Source organism: Lactuca saligna, chromosome 5, assembly GCF_052625555.1.
Source record: "Lactuca saligna cultivar CGN05327 chromosome 5, ASM5262555v1, whole genome shotgun sequence".
NCBI lineage: Eukaryota > Viridiplantae > Streptophyta > Magnoliopsida > Asterales > Asteraceae > Lactuca > Lactuca saligna.
In genome coordinates, this window is record NC_136421.1 from 182508578 (window position 1) to 182535033 (window position 26456).

Sequence of the window (26456 nt, forward strand, 5' to 3'; positions counted from 1 at the left end):
AACGAATTATTGTACCCTGGCTACTTTCTAAATAAGCCAGAATCATATATAGGTTTACGGCCGTTATGTCTAGAAAATGGGGTAAAATCCCACATTGATTATCATAATACCTTTAGAATTTTACTTTTATTAGTATTTTATTATAGATCAGAACATCAGCTTATTTTGAAGTACACAACCTAATTTGGCGCGCAACTATATTATTCTTCACTTCATTTTTATAAGAGACTCATGGAAATGACAAAGGACTAGCATTAATAGAAGTAAACTCTTCACCCTTTGCGTAGGTAGGTAAGGTTATCAACATCAAATTTACTCCCATTATGCTATGGGTTTTCTGTATTGTGGTTGTTGTTGACGTCAGGAACAGCATTGTCGAGTTCTCCACCTGCAAGAAAATATTGCAACATCGTGATCAACCCACAACTCCAAAGATTTCACCCAATGTTTAAGTGCATGTGTTTGTGTGTATAGAATTTTACCATCAGGATGAAGAAATGATCCAGTGTAGAAGGAAGCCTCCTTGGATGCCAGGAACAAATATGATGGACCAACCTCCACAGGTTGAGCTGCCCGATTCATAGGATTCTTTGACCCGAAGGTTGCTAAATCCTCATCATCGAGTGATGCAGCTTCAAGTGGGGTCCAGATAGGTCCAGGGGCCACACCATTAACACGAATCCCCTTGTCAGCCAGGAATCTTGCTAAACTCTTGGTGAAGTTCACGATGGCTCCCTTTGTTGACGCGTAATCAATGAGTTTTGGACTTCCTGAGAATCCTAACACTGATGCGGTGTTTATGATGCTGCTTCCTCGTTTCATGTGCTTCACAGCATGCCTACACATCACAATTTGTTGTGGTATTTTATGATGATTCGTATAGCACAAAGAGAACACAAGGGAAAAAGTGAAAAAATTGGATGAAAAGTTGAAAACACCCTTTGTCCATGTTAACATCTACTTTAGGTCAAACATCAAAGGTCTTTTAACTTTTCCCTTATTACACATTAGACCCCTATACTTTAGACTTATTTGCAAACAAGACCTTAGACTTAGTTTTAATCCACTTTTTATATACCTACAAGTTTTACCACAAAAGCTAGCTATTTCCAAACTACTCTTTAGTGTAGATAGTGAAAATGACAGGTTAAATTGTTGCAGCTTTATAGCTACTTCAGTGCAAAATAATCGAGTTATTTGACACTTGGGTTTTTGGCTAAGGAGTATTAGTGCATTTGAAATGTGCCCCTCAACCAAATGTTGAGGGTTGAAGTCTCATGGTGGTGGACAAATGTGTCGATTTAGGAATAGGATTATGAGGTGCGTGTTAGCGTTTGAAATTATTATTATTATTGTTTGACAAATAAATGCCACAATCATTAATTTTGTGTGCATATACTATCTATCCTTGAGGTAAGATGGTGTTGCATCTATGTTACTAATGGTAGACACTTCCCATTCCAAAGACAATATGCTTAATTCAGTTTAATAAATCTCTAAAAATCATTCACTTGATTTTTCTTCTATTACATATTTGACAGAAGGTTTCCACGTTAATTGGAATTAAACTTGAGTATGATTTCCAACAATTACCTACTGATTGGAATGATGTGATACCATGCAAGATTATAGAGATTATTATCTGAATACACAAGGTTCAAATAACAGTTCCATGTGAGACAATGTTTTGAACCAAATATTTATATTAATTTTCTTCAAATTATGAAATTCCACACAATATTGCAATTTGTTTCAACTGTAATTACCCAAGTTTGTAGATAAAGAAAATGCACATACCATGCTCATATAGAGAAAAGACTCGATCATGGATTAGTAATTAAAGTCGATGACTACACGTAGAATTGTCGATTTGTCACCAAATGTCTAACAATGTATTACCATCAACTAATCTTTTAGATACAATAAAGCTATAAACACAAGATAGCACAGTTGATTTGGAAGATGTATAAAGCTAAGAAGATATCTATCAAGTGTACAACTGTATACAAAATCCATTTTCTGCAAACTCGTGATTAATCAATTAAAAGCAATTCTAACCCGGATAATCTATTTTAATAAAAATTTATATTAAATAAATACCTACTAATTAGGTTTTTTTAAGTCTCTCAAGATTCTTCTTATAGGGACAAGTAATAGAATTTCTCAGAAAAAACATTTTGTCCAAGAAATTAATTGAAGAATAAGAGGAGATACACACACCTTGTCATGAAGAAATGCGAAAAAATGTTGGTTCTATATATCCTTTCAAGCCTCTCTTCCGTAATCTCATCTAATGTATATGTTTCATACTGCACGGCTGCATTGTTCACCAGGATATCTATGTTTCCATATTTAGCAACGACCTCATCCACAACTTTCTTACAATTCTTGTCATACCTAACATCAGTATGTATTGCAATTGGATCACCTGCGTAACTCATTTTTGAATCATTTATGATCTCTAAAGTATACTTTGCATCTATGTCTTCCACACCTTTCACGTAAGTGAAGGCTATAGTTGCACCTTCCCTAGAAAAGAAGTAGCAAACAGACCTCCCAATACCCGAATCCCCACCTATCACCAAAGCCACCTTCCCCTGCACCAGGAAATTATTTAAAACAAACAAAAAAATAATGGCTTTTTACAAGAGAAAACAAGTGGACAAGAATCAAGATTATCCTTCTTCTGATTTTATGCTGCTTTGGTCAAAGGTTCAATATTTACACTGTTTTACTTTAGAAAACTTTTGCAATGAAATCAAATGAGAATATGGTATTAATTACAAACTCAGAAGTTTCATAAAGGAAGGATAGAATTTCTTCTAATTTAGCAGCACTCTATCAAAGTGTGACAAAATGACATGAAGAATAAAAGCTTAATGAACTAAGTGTACTTTCAGTTTGTTAGTGGGCTGGTAATTAGGATCGCTGAATATTGGGAGAGGATCCATTAGGTACTCCTTTCCCGGTTGACCATCCTGATGCTGTGGTGGGAATCTTCGTTCGCCTTCTTCCCTCCTCATGGCCTTCGCCTAAAAAAAGTTACCAAACTCCGGTTAGGAGAATTTCATGTGTGTGAGACTTTGTCATTAATGAATGCATTCCACTTTTCATTCAACTTTACAATTTAATTCTTACAAAGTATAGAACTCTTCTAAGAAGTTCAATGTAAGCAGTCATTGAACTTCAAATTCATTGAATGTTAGCTTTAGCATCACACTTTGGTTGAATTTAATCCATTGAATACCAACTACAAATTCCACCTCATTTAACCATTCAATTAAACCAAGCATCGTGGATGCTTTAAGTAACGCATTACTAAATTATCTGAATTAAAATAAACATCTTGAATAAATGAGAAAGAAGACGACCTTAAAACTGTGAATAGAAGAGGAACCACATAAGAAGACACTTTGTCCCACCGCTGCAACACTGTTGTTTCTTATGCTTGTTGAAACGTGTGAATTCAGAAACCTCCGTGACCATAGACACGAGTTCTCTGTGATCAGAATCGGCATGCCAGACACTGATCCCATTAAAGAGGCCATCACTAAGCAGAATATATATTACTTACGATTGGATAACTGAATGAAACAACCCCATAAGAAATACTACAATATATATAGTGGGAAAATATCAATCATCTAAATGTCAAATACTTCACCAATATGAAATATAGATGAATGTTTGGTCTCTTTTCAACCTTGCTTATTGTATCACCTCACTACCTAACAAATTGAAATAAGTGTGTTGTTGATACGAAAATGCATTATTTGGAAAAACTATTGGCAGGAAAGATTTCTATTTACACTTGTTTCAGTAGCTGCAACAACAGTTATCTTTTCATGTCGTTAATTTCAACTTATTATTTCTTCTTTATATATTTATTAGAGGGTTAGCATACATGCACCCACACTTGTTAGATGCACAACCGATGTATCGATATTATTAATATACATTTAATAAAGTAAAGACAAATATTCATAAATGGTCTATATGGTTTTAATAATATCAAATCTAATCTCTAATTTTTATTCGGTCTAATGGAAGGTCCCTATTCTTTCAATTTCTATCGTGGTTAGTCCCTCACCCATAAAAAAAAAAAACTTTTATACCTTTTTTATTATATTTTTCTTTAAATAAATTTTTTTAAAAAAAAATGAAATGAACAGCACCCCCTTGCTGTCTTCTTCCCCACCCCCTTCACCTCCTGAAAATCTTAATGCCTTCACCTCCTAAAATTCTTAACACAGCCAACTTCCATTGAAACCAGCAACATCAATTTACATGAACATGTATATTGTACTATTCATACATAGAAAGAACGAAATCTGAGAAATTTTATTCGTTTTGCAACGTCATCTCTGATTTTTCAGATCCGGCCAACTACATCTATGAAATTCAATTCGTTTTTCGATTGGGAAGATATTCAAAAATCGGGTTTCTTCAAGCAGCAATCTTCGATTCAAAATATATTCTGAGAAATTCTATTTGTCTTTCACCTTCATCTATGATAAGTAGGAAAAAAAATCTTGATAAGTCTACTTTGTAGAAGCAAGTATTCGAAAATCAGCAAAAATATGTAGATTTTGGTTTGTTTAATCGCTTCCTTGCTAGATCAACATTTTTTGCATTTGATAGATTTGGCATGTTTAATTGATTTATTGCACCTAGTTTAGATGACATTTTTCCTTTGTTGATTTTTTGCAACTGGTTTGACATCAACTTGTGCATGAAGGGATAAAGGAGGGTGTTTTGAAGTTGATGGTGGTTAATGGTGATAAAGGTTTTCATGGTGGTTTGTAGATGATGTAGGTGTTTTCTGGTGGTGATTTGAAGTTGTGGTGGTGCTTGAATAGAGGGACAAGGTTCGTTAATGATTCCAAGGTAACGATGGTGGCGGGAAGGTGGTTAAAAGGAAGAATAAGGGTGGTGTTTGTTTGTCTGTGTGGTGGGTTGAGGTTGCCTCCAAAGAAGGTGAAGAAGGGTGTTGAAGTTGGTTTTAGATGTTTGGTTGTCAATGTGGTGGGTTGAAGTTGCCTCCAAAGAAGGTGAGGAAGGGTGATGAATGTAACGTCCGCACCTTTCGTTAGACATATCATAGATAGACGTAGACCCTCATTTACATTAGCGAATTAATGTAAAAGTTTATTATAAATGAATAAATAAGAATTATTCGTACATGTAGTGTGTTTACAAAAGTGTTCTTTATATATGATATTTTATTATGTTATACAGATAAATATTATAACAATATGATATTTGTATAAAAATATGGCTAAAAATGTAATGAAAAGCTAAAACTAACAATTAAAAATAAAAGTGTATTTAGGATAAATAATCTAAATGAAAGTCGTAGTATTCGTCAATTCGAAATTATCGATATAAATAAAAGCCAAATTTGATTTCATATAAGGAAGTTAGTATTTTTCGAAGTTTTGAGTTCGACGTGATACATCTATGTGTGTCATAAAAATCAAATCGAAAATTGGTTGCTCATTGAACAAAAAAAAATTAAATGAAAGTTGTAGTACTCGTTGGTACGAAAGTGGGGATATAAATAATGTTGAAAAGAGAGCATGTATGAAGAAGTTATGAGTTTCACAACATCATTTTTTGTGACATCTCTAATTTTCACGACCTTTTTTAAAACTTTCTAGTTTATGCTTATTTAAAACATTTGTTATTGCGAAATTTATCCCAAAATATCCTTGACATGATATAATATCAAAATCAAGGTGTTTCAGAAGATTTTATATTTTAAAAGTTTGCGATGTGATAACTGATATAAGAAACATAAGCATAAACGGAGACATACAAAGTCTCAATATACTAAAGGTCTACATCTCCGTAAATCTCTCAGCAGATAATAACATTACCTATCAATATATTTGTATCGCTACATATGATACAAGGAAACTGAGTGGGTCGGGTTGGGAAACCTGGCGAACACATAGGGTTTTCAACCCACAATATTATAATCTTTAATTATAAAATATTCAACATTTAAATAACCCATTTACCCTATTCTAATTATTCTCACTTCCTAATCCTAGAATGATAACCTCATGAGATCTTTTCTAAAGGATCTTTGACATTAGTCAGCTATAGTTTTCCTAAACGATTAGGCAAGAAAGTGTAACATCATATATATATATATATATATATATATATATATATATATATATATATATATATATATATATATATATATATATATATATATATAGGGTAAAGTGAATATACCTAACAACCCTATATAAGCTTAGGTACCTAACCTCATCAAACTACATCATTTTGCATTAAATTTTCATTGCAATCATCCAAGGTTCTTAAACTTCATCCCTAAACTTGATTTACTTCAAAAAATGTTGGAAATTTATCATTATATTTCTCCTACATCCTTTCATTTGTAGCGGTAGGATATGAAGCCCATCAGGTGGTATTCGATAGAAACATGTGATGTAAAAGAAAGATATTGGTGAAAGCCCAAAGATTTTGAAAGTAATCAAGTTATGAGGTTGAAGTTTAAGAACCTTAGGCAATTACAATGTAAATATGATACAAACCGATGTAGTATTATGGAGTTAGGTACATAAGCTTATATAAGGTTCTTAGGTATATTCACTTTACCCATATATATATATATATATATATATATATATATATATATATATATATATATATATATATAATATATATATATATATATGTAATATATATATATATATATATATACATATATATATATATATATATACACACGTAATATATGTAATATATATATATATATGTAATATATATGTAATATATATATATATATATATATATATATATATATATATATATATATATTAAGTAATAACTATATCATGTTGCACATATATATTAAACACAGCAAGACAACACCCATAGAATTTAAGCATTTAGAATACTTGTATCTATGTTTAAGTTGAACGTAACTATGCACTCACTTGATAAAGTGGATGACTAGTGATTTGAGCAGAGCTTCGCTAACATCTAGAGATTTCCCCTTGACATGACCTAAGTACGATAATTACTACATCTTAGTCTGATATTCCATATGACTAATGGCAATCTAGATTCCTCAACAATCGCAATGTCTATATCAAGATCTATCAAGTAAGGAACAACCTGGTAGGATCGTATTGAAGGTAGGTACCGTTGGGTATACAGAGTATACTGTTTGGAAATACCACTTTAAACGCCTCACTAAATCTAGCCTACATATCACTCCTATAAGTAGATCAATCAGCATAATGACTTTGGAATCACTAATAAACCTTAATTATAAAGTCATAATAATGACTATGATTATAATTATAAGTTACACTTAAAGCAGAGTAAGTGTAGCTCAACTTACATAGTGTTCTGATGAAAACCGAGAATTATGGATGCAGAAATTTGATTCGGGAGCTTCTATTCACCGGCTATCTAACACTACAGGGCTCCGCTAAAGTAATCAGAAACTCAAGAGTAAAAGAGGCTAGAAGTACGACAGAATTCTAGAGAGATTTGGCTGAATTTTAAGTGAGAATGAGCTAAACTTCAGTCGTCTTTTATTGCTGAAAAATGACATGAGCGTCGTGCATTCCCAAGTGCACGTCGCGTACTTGGTTAGAAGTGTTGGCGTGGCAGTTGATGGGTCACACACTTGGTTAGAAGTGTTGGCGTGGTAGCTGATGGGTGGTGTCACGTGTCGTGATTTGGTTGGTGTGTCATTGTGCGTTGTGCATGCTGTTTGTGTGCATAGGCTCACACGACGAATTTCTATTTCTTCAAAAATCCATATCTTCTTCATACAAGCTCCGTTCTCGACGGGTTTTATATTCACGCATAGCTATCGACGAGATCTACAACCTTCATTTAGACTTTGTCTCCTAATTTTGACTTTATTTCTAAAGTTATATTTTTAACAGGCTTAGACTGTTAAAGTCAGTTAAAAATTCATATCTCTCTCATAAAATATCCGTTCTCGACTGACTTTTTATTGATGGATAGGTATGGACGAGGTCTTCAACTCTCTTTTAGATTGTTTTTCCTAACAATCGACCAAAATTTAATTTCGGATTCCGAGCCGTATACTGATGCGTCGAAACTTCAAAAAATCATAACTTCCTCATATGAAGTAAGATTTTGGTATTCTTTATATGTACGTTATCCTTATCACATACACCTTAACTTGGGTTAAGATTATTTATCCTAAATAATCTTCTGTCAAAAGTCATATTTAGCGCTTAATATATCTAAATCGACTAGCTTAAATTTGTGGGTGTTACATTTATAGTGTAAGCCTTTTCAAACCATAAAATGAAAAATAAAGTGTGAATTATTCGATAAAGTCTAAATAAAAGTTGTAGTATCCGTCGATATGAAAGTTTGGATTTAAATGATGTGCATAAGTATACCTATCAACTTTTAAATTTGTAAACCTAACTACTTAGTTAAATTATGCACTTATAGCTACTATACCTGGTCAGATTACATAATAGCTTGGGTAAGTCGGGTGTCGATCATAGGGAACTGAATTTAATAAATAAAATAATTACTAAAAGCTAAAATAAGAAAAACAACTAAAAGTGGGTTTTTTTTATCTTATTTTACAAGTTCAGAAAAACTTAAACTAAAATACCTAATTAATTACTAAAGAGACGATTTAAAACCAAGAATAAAAGATACCTTCATTTAGCTTTGAATACCTCCAGTTTCCTATGGTTAATTTCAAGAAAATGGAATAATTTTGTTACTTGCCAAATAAAAGTTATTAGTCATCGTGGTCAAACTTAATAGCATAAACCAATTTAACAACTTTAACCCTAATGGTCATGGAAATTAAGGAAACTAAATTGATTTTAAATGTAATTTGGACTCTAAATGATATAATCTACAGACTACTATTATTTGGTCAAGTCTATTAATCGAACAAATATTATGATCAAATATTGCTCTTAAACATAGTTAGGCAGCTAACTTATCACCTTTACTAAGATATGGTCGATCTCTAGCTCTACCAATTTAATGGTCATAAACAACTAGGTAAATTAATTTTCATGCAATTAACTGCACTTTAGCTACATAAAACTTAAGACTGGGAAATAAAGATAGAAACTTTAACAAACTAGGTTTAGATTTATCAAACAATATTTAAAGCAAAAACCAACTTCATCAATCCATCAAACAAGAAATCAAAACATAGTAATCAAGAGTTCATCTAATCCAAATGAAAACAAGGGTTTTTAGCCCATAATCACATTTTATGAATGCATAAACAAAAGGTAAACTAAGCTAAACATCATGAAACTAAGCAAACCGAAAGTGTAGATGCGAATCCTTGCTCCAATCGACTTCCTAGCTTCAAAATTGACCCCAAAGGGTTCTTAGAATGGTTTTTGTCATAATACTTCTCCAAAAAGTCACCTACAAGTCCCCCAATTCGTCCTAATGTTAGGATAAATATAGGTACCTAAAATCTGGCCATCACATCCGAAATTTTATCTAGATCTCAAAACAGTTTGAATCTCGTCAATCGGTGTTACAATTCATGAGATATGGTCAAAATACTAACGAGGGGTCAAGTTATCCAACAATATCCTTCTTGTTTCTTCTTCTTGCCTAAGCTCGCATTTTCCTGCTTCCAGCTTCCATATTGCTTTCGAGAATGTCTTTTATGTTCCATAACAACATATAATAGATTAAGTACCTTTTGTTCTATAATATAGAAAAAAATATTAAGATAATGCATGAAATATATGGATAAATATGCACATATCAATAAATAATGTTGAAAACAGAGCTCGTATGTAAAAGTTATGATTTTTAGAATATTTTGAAATTTGGACGGTCTAGATAGAGACATGTGGCAACATGGATGGGCCGCACGTGTCGCCACCAGGAGCAACCCTTCCCGCAAAATCTTGGACACCACGACATGGAAAAACTAGGCCACGACTTGACAGACACATTTTCAACCTATAAAGAGATGTTAAGTCGTCCTCCTTTTCTTGCTCATTTACTCTCAACTCTCTCCCTCAAAACCCTCCTTAACCGCCGAGATCAAACCCTATAATTCATGAGCATTTTAGCAAAGTGTTGCAACGTTGGAAATCTCAAAGGAAAGAAGTATTTGAAGCCGAAGTTCTACGTGCAACTTCCCAAACTTGCGCTAGAAAACGTTTAATTTGAGTTATGTTTATTGTACTTTAAGTATAACTTATATTTATGTTTGTAATTGTTATTATGAGCTTATAAATAAGATTTATCAATAATACCAGTTGTTATACTAATCGATCTACTTCTGAGAATGGTGTCTAGGCTAGATTTGTGAGGTGTTTAAAGTGGATATTCCCAATAGCATATCTTTATATGTTAAATGGACCCTACCTCCGAAACAATCTTACATGTTGTTTCTTACTATCTATAAGTCAGTTTTCATTTGGCATTATTGATAAGTTTGAGAAACTATAATTATAATCGCGAATAATATAAACGATGACTGAACTTAGTAATATTTATGCATAGGTCCTTTTAAAAGAAAAGATTGAAGCGTTATTCGAAATGTGAGCATGTTGGTAAAGAAAACTTGAGCAGTTAAATTATTGGTTAACTGAGCTTGAATGCCAAGTTGAGACAAGAGTTGATGTAATGCTTGCAGCTGATAAGAAAAAGGCACTAGGAATATTGTGTGATTTCGGCTTGAGTGGTGGTAGTCGTGAATGCTTGAACTAGAGAGACTTTATATTCATGTGTAGATTTTGTTACCCATATAATCATGAACTGAAAGAAGGTCGTGGGGTTCGGAGAATCAATGGGAATTTGTCGAGAAAGAATGGTAGATTTTAGACCATTATACTCTTCCTGAAGGCTTGAGATAACAAGCATGACAATGTCCTTTTCTTTCATAGGTTCGCCAATATTAGCAAAAGCATCAAAATATGTGTGAGCCCTATTCAGATAAGCAGATGAGTATTTGACGTGTATTCATTTGAGGACGTGTGTGGAGCATAAGCACGCTCAAGAAAAAGCCACATATCTCAAGATGTAGAGCCTTGAACATGTATAAAGGAAGCCTCAGATATAGTCAACAGAATCAGCATACGCACATGAGAATCATTGGCAATCTACACTATGTAATTAGTATTGGTCTCTAGAATAGTTTCTTTTCTAGATGTTGTTGCATTTCGTTGATCCGGGCAAGGTACCATTCCATCAACATAACCGAATAAGTCATTTCTAACCAAAAGGGTTGAATCATGGTTTTCCAATAACCATAATTTGTAAGAGATAGGGTAAATCCAAATTTGTGAGAATTATGAGATGTCTTTTCAGTTGTAGTAAAGCATATTAGAGGAGTCATGTAAACGAAAAGAAAAATAGAAACATGTAACATTCTGGTGTTGAGGTATTTTCAATTTTAACCCTATAGATGAATAAATATTGCTTTTAGTCCTTGAGTTTAAGAAAGAGTGAAAGTGGCCCATGGTAGCATTTAGGTAATTTTCGCATAGGATTAGTACGTTGAGTGTACATTGTGTATGCTAGGCGTACTAGGGTGGACCCTAGTACGTTAGGTGTACACTTTGTATGTAGGGCAAACATGTTCAACCTTCAAACCCAAGTGTTTAGGGTATTACCCATATATAAGAATCATTATCTCTCATTTCTCATTCCCTCACCAACCTCCATCAGAGAAAAACAACCTCTACCAAATGCTAGGTGAAAAGAGTGCATTTTAGCGCATTTATGTGCATTGGTGGTGTTCTAGAAGAAAAAGAAGTTTGTACAAGGACTTCAAGCTTGGGAAAAAGCTTTAGTCTGGGATTCTTCACATGTTAGTTACCTCTAAAACGTAAAAAGCTCCTTTCTTGATCATCCTAACTTGTAGATCTAGCCATTTCTTCATTTAGAGCATTTTTTTCCCAAATATGGTGGATCTTGAGCATGGCATGCTCTTAACCAAATAAGTCATCCTTTAAGACCTTATTAGGGGTCTTGAGTCATAAAAATATGGTTTTAATGCTTAGTTTTTCTCCATGCATGCTATATAAGGTCTTAAGGCATTAAGATATTGATATTTTGTGTATTAAGCACTTAATGGACATGTAAAGTCATAAAGGTTGAAACTTTATTACTTTTAGTGGTATTTTGGCCTTGGATCTAAAGCTGGATGTGAGAGGTTAATGAATTAAGCTCTTATTGAGGAAATAGAGTTTGAAGAGTACGTCGTGTGTACCTTAGCGTACGCCACGCATACATGGTAAATTCCCTTACTCCGTTCAAGGCTCGAGTACGCCCAGCATAGGAGCCGAGTAAGCCCCGCGTACTCGGCTGAGTGGACCAAGTTGACTCCTTGATCCGTTGAGTTTGACTTTGACTTTGACCATGGTTGACCAAGTTTGACTTAAGGGAACTTTAGGTATTTTGAGCTACAGTTGAGCCATGTTCTCTATCTATTGAATAGGTAAACTGTAGATCCGGTATTTGGAGCTATGTATTGTTCATCTATTCGTCAGACTATAAGGTGAGTCTTCATCACTGTACTTATGTGTCGAAGGCACTAAGGTCGGCCCATTGGATTAGATATCCTGATTTGTTGTATGATGTTATGTGGAGTTATGTGGTACTAGTTATGTGATTAGACATGTAGATCTGTAGGAGTACATGTGTTATCTATTATTGACAAGTAATGTTATGTATTGATATGTTATGGTTTGATGGGTTGAGGCGGACCTTTGATATATGTTTTACCAAGATACATGCAAAATTGATTTTCCAAGGTTCTTAACCTAACTAGCATGGTATGGGGAACTTTGAAACATAAAATCTAGTAGAATAACATACCTTTCTTGTTGCTTGGATTCCTTGAGAACCTTGTGAGCCTATCACCTAAAATGTGATGCCTCAAATGTTTCACACAACACCAAAACTCTTGGAATAACTTTGTGAGAAGTACACTATCACTCAAAATTGGCTAGCTCTCTTGTTCTACACATAGTGCTGATTTTGGTAGCCCATGGCGTCCTTTTATAGTTGTGTCACAAGTAGGACTACAACATTTAAACCCTAATTCACATGGCTTTTCATATTCCATGATCCATGGGTTTATAACCTCCATGGACTATCCATGGAGCACCTTATGGGTTTTAGCCCAGTTCAATAAACCATGGATCATGAGCCTACTATAAAAGAATGGATAATTTACACAATCAACCCCAAATATTTAATTAGTCTCCTTTTAAATCACCAAATTAATTCTTGATCAATACTAATTAAATAATATTATTAATATATTAGAACTTATAATATATTAATAAACCTTAAGTGTCATTTCTCTCATTTAGTCTATCCAAGTGTTGCAATGCCATGCAACCCAAATGGACGATGCCAACCGAGTCAAGTACATCCCAAAAATAGTAATGAACTTAGACACCTAATCCAACAGTCTCCCACTTGGATAAGTCTAATAATTATAAATGCAAGAATAACTTCAGGAACCGATCAGCAATCGTAGCTCTTTCAAAGTCTTGTGGAACTGAGATGATGATGATACGCCATTTAAGATAAGTGGTCATATAATCCTCTATTCTAGATATCAACCAAACAAATACATGGAGTAATGTCTTACTTATTCTCCGACAGTTTGTTTCCCAATTTTTGATTTGTTTGACATAGAACTAAATTGAACACATCAATTTAGTTCTAACCGGGCCCAATACATAGGTCAAAAAAATCATCGAGGGGCCCAGATATCGCTTCTAATCCAAGAAGGAACAGATAAACTTCGACTCATATGCTTTTCCAACTAGTTGTTGAATCATACACAAAGGCACGTTTTATAACATCGAGTTACCAATGCGTTTTTGTAAAATCAATGTATAACCAAATCATAGGCAATAACTTATATCTCTAGGTTTGAAGACTTATATGATATTTCCATCTCAGGATCACTTGAGATAAATTCCATGAAGTGATACAAGTGAGTGTGGGTTGAATCCAATACTCAGAACTTATGAGCACTCATGAGTGTTGTAACAACTCTTGCTATATCCAACACCTTAGACATCTACAAGCCAACTTCATGATAGTCATGATTCATATCTACTTCCAACATATGACTGACTTTGGAGGATTTGAATAATATGATATACCATAACATAATTATTCTGGAAGTCAAAGCATGCAAAATGAAATGATAATAAACGATTGACAGAAGATAGCAACACTTTACTTATAAATAAACAAAAACTTTTATTTATCATCAAATGTCAACTACACTTTACAAATTTCAAATCTATCTAATTTCTAAAACAAATATCATCCTTTAGCCCTATGCGCCTCGCATGCTGAAGCTGCTTAACCCTACCCAGTCTCTTCGTGAGGGGATCTGTTGGGTTCTCATCCGATGATACCCTCTTTGCCAGGAGGAGTCCTTTTTCTATTCGATGTCTGATGAAATGGTATTTTCTGTCGATGTCTTTGGATCTTCCGTGATCCCTTGGTTCCTTAGCTAAGGCAACTGCACTTTCACTATCATATAAAATCTCCATAGGCTCCTTTATAGCTGGTACTACTCCAAGGTCTCTAATGAAGTTCTTCAGCCATATAGCCTCCTTTACTGCCTTGCTTGCTGCTATATACTCTGATGCGCAACTTGAATCAGCCACTATCTCCTACTTAAAACTTTTCCAAGTAATTGCTCCTCCATTTAAGGTAAAGACCCAACCTGACTGAGAGCGGAAATTATCCCTACCAGTCTGAAAGCTAGCATCACTATACCCTACTACTCTCAAGTCATCACTCCCACCGAGGGTAAGGACCCAGTCCTTAGTCCTCCGCAAGTATTTGAGAATGTTCTTTACCACAGTCCAGTGAGCCTTTCCAGGGTTCCCCTGATATCGGCTGACCATGCTCAACGCAAAGGCCAAATCAGGACGGGTACAAGTCATAGCATACATGATCGAGCCTACATCAGAAGCATATGGTACTCGACTCATCTTAGCTATCTCAGCCTTGGTACTCGGTCTCTGAGTCTTTCTTAATCTAACGTTACTCTAGATCAGTAACTCTCCTTTCTTGGAATTTTGCATGATGAACCTATTCAGCACCTTATCTAAGTAGGTACTCTGACTAAGTCTATTTAGTCTCTTACTCCTGTCTCTCAAAATCCTTATCCCTAGGATATAGGCAGCTTCTCCAAGGTCCTTCATAGCGAAACACTTCCCAAGCCATGACTTCACTTCCTACAGAGTTGGGATGTCATTTCTTATGATTAGTATGTCATCCACATACAATACCAAAAAGCTAACTATACTCCCACTAGCCTTGACATAGACACAAGATTCATCTTCCCTCCTTGAAAAGCCAAACTCTTAGACTTTCTCATCGAAACAAAGATTCCATCTGTGAGGTGCTTGTTTCAATCCATAGATGGATTTCTCAAGCATACACACTCTAATAGGGTACTCTGTGCTGACAAAAACCTCTAGCTGACTCATGTAATGTCACACCCCCAAACCTGAACGGCGAAAACATTCGGGGACAGAGGAATTCATGTATAGTATCATAACAATTGAATAGTAAAGAAAGTAAACAAAAAGTAGTTGCAAAAAGTAGTTGCTAACCTGGTGTTTAGCGATTTCCTGAGAATACATGTTATTTTAAAGAAAAAGTGTCAACAATTAAGCTGGTGAGTTCATAAGTAGATATTTATGTAAATGCATGTCATTCGAAAATTTCACATTTGTTTACCAGAAAATCCGATATTTTCTTATAAAGTGAGTTATGAATCTTTGAGTTGTATAAAATGAATATATTGAACCAGGAAAATCCAATATTTTCCTAAAGTTGAAAAGCAGTCTTAAATGCCCAAGACTGTAACGTGTAAGTAAATATGTCATACTTAAAATAATGATGTATAGTTTTATTAGTAAACAAACTATAAGAAGTTTGTATTTTCACATAAAAAGAATTGTAATATTACTTTTCCCGCAAAAACATGATACCATAATAATTGTCTACCCTGTGAGTTTTCATAATCGTACTATGATGGATTTGCCTGTAGCGACGTTCTTTATACATCGAAACGTTATGATATTTGTCACCCTGCAGACTGTGGCTAACAATCAGGGTGCGGAATGACTCACATATTCTCAATTAAGTTACGTATTTTGCAATGTATATGTTTATGTCCATAATGATTATCCTTTCTATAGTTTTGATAAAGGCATAATAATGATATGTATTTTCCTTTTATAAATGTAATGTTATTGTTGAAATGGTTACCCATGGTATGATGTAGTATGCCAAAATATAAATAAAACCTATTTCTATTTATAAAACATATTGTATCCCATGAGGGTAAAGCTGTGATGTTTGATGTTTTGCATGTTAACAACTTCATACGATAGTTATACAATAGTACGAAAAGTATAGCAAAAGATTGGTGTTTTTCACACAAGTTTAACTGTGCGTTTACTTGTATCCCCCCCCCCCCCTAAAAGTGTTTAAAAGCATTTGAAAGTGTAGTGATAGGGTATCAACTCACTTGGTAGAAGTGACGATTTGATGAAAACGATACTTTGCTCGGGCAGCACTTCGACCGGAAAGAAGTCAATTTCTAGGATAATCTCGGGGGTGTCGGGACTTGCGTCATGTGCTAGCGGTGATACCGAGGCTTCAAGTATGCTTAAAGGGGCTCTAGAGGTGTTTTATGGTGAAAGATTGAGAGTAAATCAACCAAACCCTGGTAGCCTCCTATCTTATTTATAGGGGTTGGCTGAACCTTGGACGTAGGGCATACCTGCGAGGAACGTTGGGCGTTTCGAAGCGCAGGGCTTTCCCTTTTCGTACGCAGCGCGTTCAGCAGTCTGGTGCATCATCGCTAACCAAAGCCTCGGATGGAGCAAGTGATGTGATCAGGGGCGACATGGACTAACCGAGACCCAGCATTATCGAACGCAGCGCGTTCCCTCGGAACGCAGGGCATTCCCTTTAGACCAGCCTCGAAGTATGTGCCCAGATTTTCTAAATTCCGTAAGTTTCGCGTACAAGCTCCGATTTTGACGTTCTTTATATCCACGCGTAGGTGAGATTATATTCTACAACTTTCATTTAGACTTCATTGGCAAGTTTTGATTTATATATTAATATTATATTTTTATCAGGTCGGGACTGGAAAAGTTCGTTAAAAATCCCTAACTTCTTCATCTGATGTCCATTTTCGTCTATCCTTGTTACCGTTGTATCACTATTCTCGAGATCTTCGATTCTCGTTTAGGTCAATTTGGCTAAAAATCACTTGATCTCTATTTCGAGTTTTTAGTTGTCTACCACAACATCTGAAACTCAGAAAAATCATAACTTCCTCATACGAAGTTAGATTTTGGCATTCTTTTTATGTATGTTTATGGTTTAATGTTATATTTTATTGAAATTTTGCATTTTACGTTTAACAGTGTTTTACCAGTTTTGTTGCGGATCTTAGATGGGTCATAACTTCTTCGTTATAACTCATATTTTAGTGTTCTTTATATTTCTGAAAACCTTTTCACAATATCTACCACTTGGCACATCCCAATTATGGTTAATGAATAATTTATTTTTCACCTAATTTTTGCTGGTGTTACATCATCCCCCCGTTAGAGAGAATTTCGTCCTGAAATTCACATTTGAATGGGGCATCAAGGGTTGAGGAAAGGTGAGCGTACTTATATTCCATTTTAATCTTCTTTTTCTCTAGCGAATCCAGATCCCAGTGTGGGTGTTCCTACGGACCTTCATTTTTCCGTTTGTTTTGACCTATCGAGGTCAGGTGGATTTGGGTTTGTTTGCATATGTTTATCTAAAGGTTAGTATTGTTCACTCATAACACAGGTCATCTTATCCTTGGAGTTCTTGGTTGAATCCATACCTGGTCCATCTATCATCTCCTTGCGTATACAAGTTGTATATACACTTTGTAGGGATAGGTTAACCGTATTCATTCCTAGTCTCTGTGTTTGAACTTGACTCTTTGTACATGTGCTATTCCTAAGTAATCCGTCGGTAATACTTCGGGAAGGTTGCAAAAGATATAGTACTCCTCACATGAGTGCTATGGGATTTTGAAACGAGTGATGATTTTGAAGTTGAGTCGGGTTTGTCGTTATAGGTTAGAAGAGTTTCATTAGTCGGTGGTTAACGCAAAGGGTCTTTTCATATCACATGTAATTGGTTTGGTGAAGACCATGCCAATCTATTTCCAGTAGCTATTTGGGAACTTCTTATTGTAACAATTGTGAAGTCGATCAGGAAAAGTGTTCATTAGTGGGATAGTGCATTCTACATATGTGTTTTCAGTGCTTTTAGTCTATCTTTGTTATTACTACTATGAAGGTTTTGCTTAATGATTGGGGTGCTTGTTTGAGTGGATTTTTAAATTTGTGACTCACGGAACTCCTCTCCACTCCTATATCAAATGGAATGCATGTAAATGAGTTATCGATGAGAAACATGCCCGTAATAACCGTGGGATCTGCAATGGCTTCCTCTTGGCCCATTGAGAATACTCGGCCTCTTCCACCAGTATTCCCATTGTTTGCTTTTCGACAGTCCCTTCAAAAGTGTCCCATTGCTCCACACTCATAACAAGTACGACCTACTCCCACATTTGCAGCTGGAGCAGCTGGTTGGGTTGGTTCCTTGCAGAAATGGACAATGTATCCCTTCTGATTGCACTTGGTGCATTGCATCTCACGATAGGGTCCATGGTGGTGAAATTTGCACCTATTGCACTTTGGCAGTTTTCCGATATACGGCATTGTTGGTGTGGGATGGTAGGGACAGTAATAGCGTGAGCTATTACTGACTGTTTCCTCTTGGGGTTCTCTTGTGGGGCTTTCCCCTTTCTCTTTTTCTAGGGTTTACTTCGATCCTCCACCTCCTTCAGTGGCTCAGTAGCAATGGTAATAGTACCCTTCTTAACACCATGATCAATCAATCGTTGAGCCAAGCGCTTCGCGCTATCAAACGTGAGTGGGTTAGAAGCCAGGACATGTCTTTGGATCTGGGGTGATAATCCCCAAATATACCTCTCCACCTTCTTCGGTTTCGGGTTTACCATACCTAGGCACAAGGCTGACAAATCATTGCACCTAGCCGTGTAAGTGGCTAGGTCTGATCCAGTCATCCTTAGGTTCCACAACTCATGTTCTAACTTTTGGATTTCGCCCCTCAGGCAGTATTCTTCCAGTATCAACATTTTAAGATCCTCCTAGCTCATAGCATTAGCAACTAGGAGACATAGGGCTTTCACATGGCCCTTCCACCAGGTGAGGGATCGATCAGAGAAAGTGCAAGCGGCGAACTTGACTTTGCTTGTCTCCGGGCATGCACAGATCTCGAAGACCGTTTCGGTCTTCTCGAACCATTACATAAGTGCAATGACTCCTCCTACCCCGTTGAAGGTCTTTGTCTTCATATTCGAAAATTCCTTGTATGTGCATTCCCTGATGTGACCATGGCAAGTGCTATGATTCAAGTGGTTAGTATTGCTTCCTATTCCACCAGCGTTGTTAGAGTTTATTTGCGTGAGAGCAGCTTCTACTGATGGGTTTTGAGCATTCTAACACTCATATGGTGTACATGCAACCCTATAAACCTTGGATCTATGTTTTCTCTATTATACATGCATATAAGAACTTTCCAAGGCTTTAATCCTAACTAGCATATTATGAAGTTCTTATACTACAAAGTACTAGTTAGATGACATACCTTTTGATGTAGCTTGATGTCTTCAAGCTTTAAGAGCTTAGCCCCAATAGTGTGGAATCACAAATCACCAAAACACCTTGGAAGACTTTAGAGAATATGGATACTTGGTTCTCTCTAGTGAAATCGGCTTGCCCTTCTTAGTGTACCACACTAGTGCCAATTTTACCAACCAATGACATCTTTATATAGTATGGAGACTAGGGTTAAACCCATGACCTTTCATTTCATATGATCCATGGGTTAAACACTCCATGGACTATCCATGAAAGCTTAGCCCAACCTAAATGAACTTGGCCCATTCCATATATATAAGAGTCCATATTTAATTAGTTCATTTTGATCACTTAATTAATTCTAAATTAATTCTTGATCAATACTAATTGATTAATATGACTCTATATTAATATATTAGAACTTATAATATATTAATATTAATCATAAATATACTATTCTCAAAAGACTATCCATATAAATTATGTTGGTGAAGTGCAACCCAAATGGACCATGCCGGGTCGAGTCAAGTACATACCAAATATAGTTATGGACTTAGACATTAATCCAACAGTCTCCCACTTGGATAAGTCTAAAACTATTATTGAGTATGACTTCAAAACCTAACTGGCAATCGTAGCTCTTAAAGCAGCTGTCGAACTCTGATCTTGTCAACGAACTTGTCCATTAGATAAGGGATCATATATTCCTCCATTCTAGATATCATATAGACTGAGACATGGATTATAATCATTCTCTCTGTCCATTTGTTGTTTCCCGATTTCCGATTCATGACGACTGACTAATTGAACAAATCAAATCAGTCCTGGCTTGGCCAAGCTCTCACATGTGTCATCATTAAATCATCGAGGGGCCCACAAATATCGCTTTTATCCCGATGGTAAAAGGAATGGATCAACTTCGACTCATATGGCTTGTTCTACTACTTGTTGAATCATACACAAAGGCACGTTTTATAACACCGAGTTATAGAGTCCGTTTTCGTGCAATCAATGTACAACCAACTCATAGTAACAACTCATATCTCTAGGTTTGAAGAATATAAGATATTATCGTCTCATGATCACTCGTGATAAAATCCATGAAGTGATTCCAATGAGCGCGGGTTGAATCCAATACTCAGAACTTATGAGCACTCATGAGTGTTGTAGCCCTTTGTCCAACACCTTAGACCTCTACAAGCCAACCCATGACAGTCTTGATTCATGTCTACTTCCAACATATGACTAACTGTGGATGGTTTGAATAACTTAGTCATTCCGGAAGAATAAGCTAGTTTATTCTGGAAGTCAAAACATGCAAAATGAAACACAATAATAATTGAATCCAATATGGTATCAAAACCTATGAACATAAATAAAACACCTTTTATTTATCACCATATGATTACACATTATTCATTGTATACTGTTTCAGCTATCAACTTTATTCTTGAATTTAAAACAATAATTGTCCCATGCTCCAAGCATGTACACTATGTTTTCTAAACAGTAGTCATGCCATACACCAAGTATGCATACTATGTTTGTCTATGATCTTTACTTTGTGAACTAGATCAATTGAACATAACTCCAATGATCCTCTTTTCACTGTCCCAAATCCTTACTGCAAATGCATGAATTCCAAGTTCATGCGATTTACTGAAATCTGTTAGATTCTAAACTTGTACGCATTGATCCTCTTGTAATGATTATGCACGAAATCAGAAAGACTTGACAACAACCATTACAGAGCATTCCAAGTAGATCAGCTCCTTAGAAACATCCTTCTTGCATTAAGTTTCCTAATCTTAAACAGATTGAAAATTTCTAACTTTGAAACATTTCCAGATTCCATTTTGACTGTCACTTCTGAACAAGAGCTACCTCCTTACAGATTATGTCAATATGGTCCTTCCAGAATTATCACTATACTTCCAACTGTCCTTGAGAACCCAATCTTTGGTAAACCTTAGATTGTCCTCGACAATTGTTTAGTCCTTTTAGTCATATCCAGTTCTAAACCATTTCCCTTCTTAATGCCCTAGGCATTTGGAAAATTTTAGAAATGATGAATATAGCACATGTAATCGATCCTATATCCGAAGTATATGGGACACGATTCATGATGTCTCACATAAAGACTAAACCAGTCTTTTGCTATAATATTTCTGTTGGATTAGTGTCTAAGTCCATAACTATTTTGGTATGTACTTGACCCGATGGTGCATGGTCCTTTTGGGTTACCTTCACCATAGCAACTTGATAGGATGAATTATGGAGAGAAAGGATTAAATATGATTTATTAATATATTATGAGAATAATATATTAAAGGAGAAATCATATTGTTTAATTAATATTAGTCAATAATTAATTGGTAATTAGTTTTGTGAATAAAATAGATTAATTAAACTTAAGGGACTAGAATTGTAATTATAAGATAATTGCAATTTGGGCCATGGATTGCCTTATATTAAGGAGTGGACGAATTCTATGGGGAAACCCATAAGGAAATCGTCCAAGGGCCTTAATTAAAGGAGTCTATGGGTTGCTTAGGGCTTAAGCATCCAAATTAGGGTTTCCTTGTTAGATAACCCTAATAGTCTCACTATATATAGAACCCTTAAGGCTCAAAAACGTGGGGAACTTCTCTTCTAGGATAAGAACACGTTTTGGGCAGCCTCCATCCTCTCTCCTCTTCATTCTCTTGCTCTTGGTGTTTGTGAACCATTAGAGGAGTGACATTTGTGACTCTAAGCTTTCTAAAGTCAATACAAGGAGGAATTGGGATTGTTATTGCTACATAACAATCAAGGTAATATCTTAAACCTAATTATATGTTAATGTCGATTTCCATATGTTAGAATTAGGGTTTATAGTCTTGGATAACTTGCATGTACAATAGAGAAACCTAGATCCAAGCATTAGGGTTTGTATAAGCACATAGGATGTTCTTATGACCAAAACCCATCAGTGGTATCACAGCCTAGACTGGTTTATATTGTATTGATGCATTATATGTTTGAAAAATTCATTTTTTGTGTTTCTAGGGGCTGGACTCGCCGAGTCCATAGCTGAACTCGCCGAGTCCATGCTTGAATCGACGAGTCAACTTGTCAGATGGAGCAAACTTCGGGATTTCTTGCTGTTTTTGCTTAAGGATAGTTTCCTTATCATATTAGATCAATATAAATCTGATTTTATGATATATTTGACTATATTCTTGATCTAATTGAAGATATTTATTAATTAATAAAATATTTGTTTCCTTATGTGATAATTGATTAATTATTTTGATTAAATTGGTAAATTGTTTTGCAAGAAATCATTAAATAAATCAAATATGGATAATTATGTGATTAAATGTTAATTTAGATTATTTGTTATTTGATCCTTGTTGTTATGAAAAGTTTCATATTTTCCCTTTTAGGTTTTATAGTTTAAATTTGAACCCAAAAGTTTTGTTGTTTTGAAATTTAAATAGTTGAAACCCTAATGTTTTGAAATGTTTCAAAACTTACCCTCAAGTTTTGGAATTTAAATTTTGATTAAAATTTTAATTTTGATGTATATTTAAATTCTAAACCCTAATGTTTTTGAAATGTTTCAAAACCTGCCCTCAAGTTTTGGAATTTAAAAGTTGATTAAAAGTTTAATTAGGAATGTTAAATTCTAAAACCCTAGTAATGTTTTGAAAAGTTTAATTCACACCCTTATGGTTTTATTAATTAATTAAGGTGTATAATTAAAAAAGGTTTAATAAATCCATAAAAGTATAATTATTAAATTTGACCACCTAGTATTTTAAAAGTGTAAAATACACCCTATACTATATATATATATATATATATATATATATATATATATATATATATATATATATATATATAACATTAAAAGTCTAACATTATATATATGTATGAGTAAAAGTCAGTCTTACTGTTAGTAGGCCTCATTCACGAAGCTGGTCTATAAGGGGTGTTTAAGGAAATTACCTATAATATGGCGATTGAATGGGTATCCACTGTTACCCACCGCACTCTTGACTAGTGGAGGGTCGTTAGCCGGACGGGTAGGATAGGACGAAAGCTTCCATTATAAGTATAATGAAATACAAAGTAACTAAATGTTTTTCAAATTCCCAATCTTAGTTACTTAGGCAAAAGTGAAATGATGCAATTCCATGAAATTACACTTTGTGCCCTTGCGAAGACGTTAGTGGAGCGTATGTGGTTTCCCGACACACTAAATGGTTCTAAGCAAAGGTAGCAAAGGGTGACTCAATGTTTGTCATAGTTCGGTGTAGCGTGTGTGGTTTACCGGCACATCGAATAGGTGACTGTAACATGTGAGGGCACCATGTAAGTTTGCATGGTTATTCACACCCGCTTCGTGATCCTCGGCATCCCAGTCACAAACTAGAGGGGCATATCGAGATTTAAATATGCCATTGAAATGTTCAATGAATCTTAAAGGATCTAGGAGTTTTCATAGATTTAAAACTTAAATTTCTTTTTCGTTTTTCATGGTGGAAATTAGTGAATCGTCATTCACTTACCTTCAAATATTCTGCAACTAGATTACGGTATCCCTTTTCTAGGTTGTAGCGTATTGTGTTGGATCCTAGCCTTGGTATCTCATTTGGATGATTTTCTAAGGACTCAATCGATCAACTAACTTAAATTCGTTTTCCCCCGTTTTGTAGATGTCAAAGTTCGACAACTATGGTCTTCCCAAATCCCGTGGAACAAGCATTCCACATGAAGATGGTATTCCATGATTCGCTCGAGGAACATGATATCATGCTTCACTTCCTCCTCCTCCTCCAATTGTTCTCCCTAACCCACAAGATCGAAGAATTGAAAGGTTCAATATCACTAAAGCCCTATTGGAAATGAAACATGAAGATGGTAAACCCGTGTGTGCCCACGTTCTAGGAATGAAATCACACATTGATAGGTTGATAATGTTGGGTGTGTCATTCCCGGATGAGTTGGCTATGAATTGGGTTTTGCAGTCACTTTCTGAATCATATAATGAGTTCAAAAGAAAGTATTATATGATAGATGACAACCTCATTGACCTAACTTACATGCTCATTACTGTTGAATCATAAATGATTTGGCAAAGCAATGGAGCGTATTTGTTAGGAAAGTCAACCGACCATGATTCCAAGGACGTTCTAGGAGAACCAACCTGTGTTTGCTACCAAAAGAAACGGCATTGGATAGAAGTCTGCCCCAAGAGCCTGAAAATTCCAAAGATGGGAGAGTCAAAGAGTATGACTGCGCTTCAGGTGAAATCCACTATCTAACTTCGTTAAGTTCCTATTCATTGATTCAAAATACATGATGTGATAAGATTGCATTTGAATGTGTTTGTAGGATCGGTGAAAAGAAAGGAAGCTTGGTGAAAGAGCAAGATGAATCTAATCACAAGACATGGATCTCGATCGCATGGACTTGAAGATTAGATTTTGAGCTTATATATTTATGATAGAATTGTTAGGAATATTTAACTACATAGTTTTCAATGGATTTTTCATTGTAAGGACAAATGTTTTCTGCTGCTTTTATAAATAAAATAAATTTTGGTTTGACTTATTTATTTATTTGTTTATTCCCTTGCAATGAAATCGTTATGAAAATTGATGTTTGCATATTTCTACAACGAATGGATATGATTCTTATTTATGGAAATGTCGAGAATTTACCAAATAGGGAGAGTTTCTCATCGCCCAAATTTCAATTGGACAGAAATTTGGAATCACGCAACTTGGTTGCATGATGAATGAGAAATTTCATATTTGGAAATTAGACTAATTCGTTGACAAAGTGTCAAGTGAAGGACTAGGAGATCGAGCACACAAAGTTGTGTGTTGATCAAGTCCACCATAAGAGTAACAAAGATATTCATCATGATTTACTAAAGGTTTAGTAAATATGACTATACTTATAAGATTAAGTGTAATTCGGAATTGATTAAAAAGGTTTAAATCAATGGCAGAACGAATAAGAGGAATCAAGTAGGCAGAAAGATAAAAGGTTCTCCATTCTAAGAAGAAAGGAGAGTACCTTTTATGTTTTATGATAGTTCTAAATGATTAAGAACCATATCTAAAATGATCCTCTAAGTGAGTCTTAGTACAATTGTATGTTTAAGAAGAGGAATCAATAATTGAAGAAATGGTTAAATCAAGAAGTCAATCATACTTCGTTCGAAAACAAGTCTTAGAGTTAAGATTGTGACAATGAGTGACAAGTATTAAAAGTTTTATAACGTTCATCAAATGTGGAAAGTTGTGATGTCTTGGATAAGACAAAGACCAACTAGGACCAATTTATGAAGTGTTTTGATAAAAACTACACTAACTCTTGAATATTTGTTTGTCAAGAAATGGTTATTGACAAGAGAATCTTATATGTCAAGGAGTCAGTGGGAGTCTTAATGGTCTTGAAAGGTTTCAAGAACAAATCAAATAAACCTTATCGATCATCACCAGTACACAAGTTGAGGTTAACAACCTATCGTGTTGACATTATTTTGTTTGTGTATTGTTCCAATTGAGTTAATTATGCATGTGAGTCCTATGAGTTCTCATTTGAATGCATAAAAGGCAAGGACCTTGATAGGAAAAAGTGAGTTGCTTAACTACTTAGAAGACATGGTGGGCAGCCGTGCTACCATAAGGCAACAAA

At 35.0% G+C, this 26456-nt stretch overlaps 1 protein-coding gene across 1 annotated transcript in view; it reads right to left on the bottom strand.

The window, feature by feature from the left end:
• Positions 1-229: 229 nt before the first annotated feature.
• Positions 230-26456, bottom strand: part of LOC145046015 (glucose and ribitol dehydrogenase-like) — a 45161-nt gene continuing 18934 nt past the window's right edge. The window contains exons 2-5 of the mRNA XM_078994294.1: positions 2895-3032; positions 2221-2597; positions 442-838; positions 230-388 (exon numbers count right to left, since the gene is read on the bottom strand). Coding sequence (XP_078850420.1) covers positions 230-388; positions 442-838; positions 2221-2597; positions 2895-3032 — 1071 coding nt within the window. The remainder of the gene's footprint in view (positions 389-441; positions 839-2220; positions 2598-2894; positions 3033-26456) is intronic.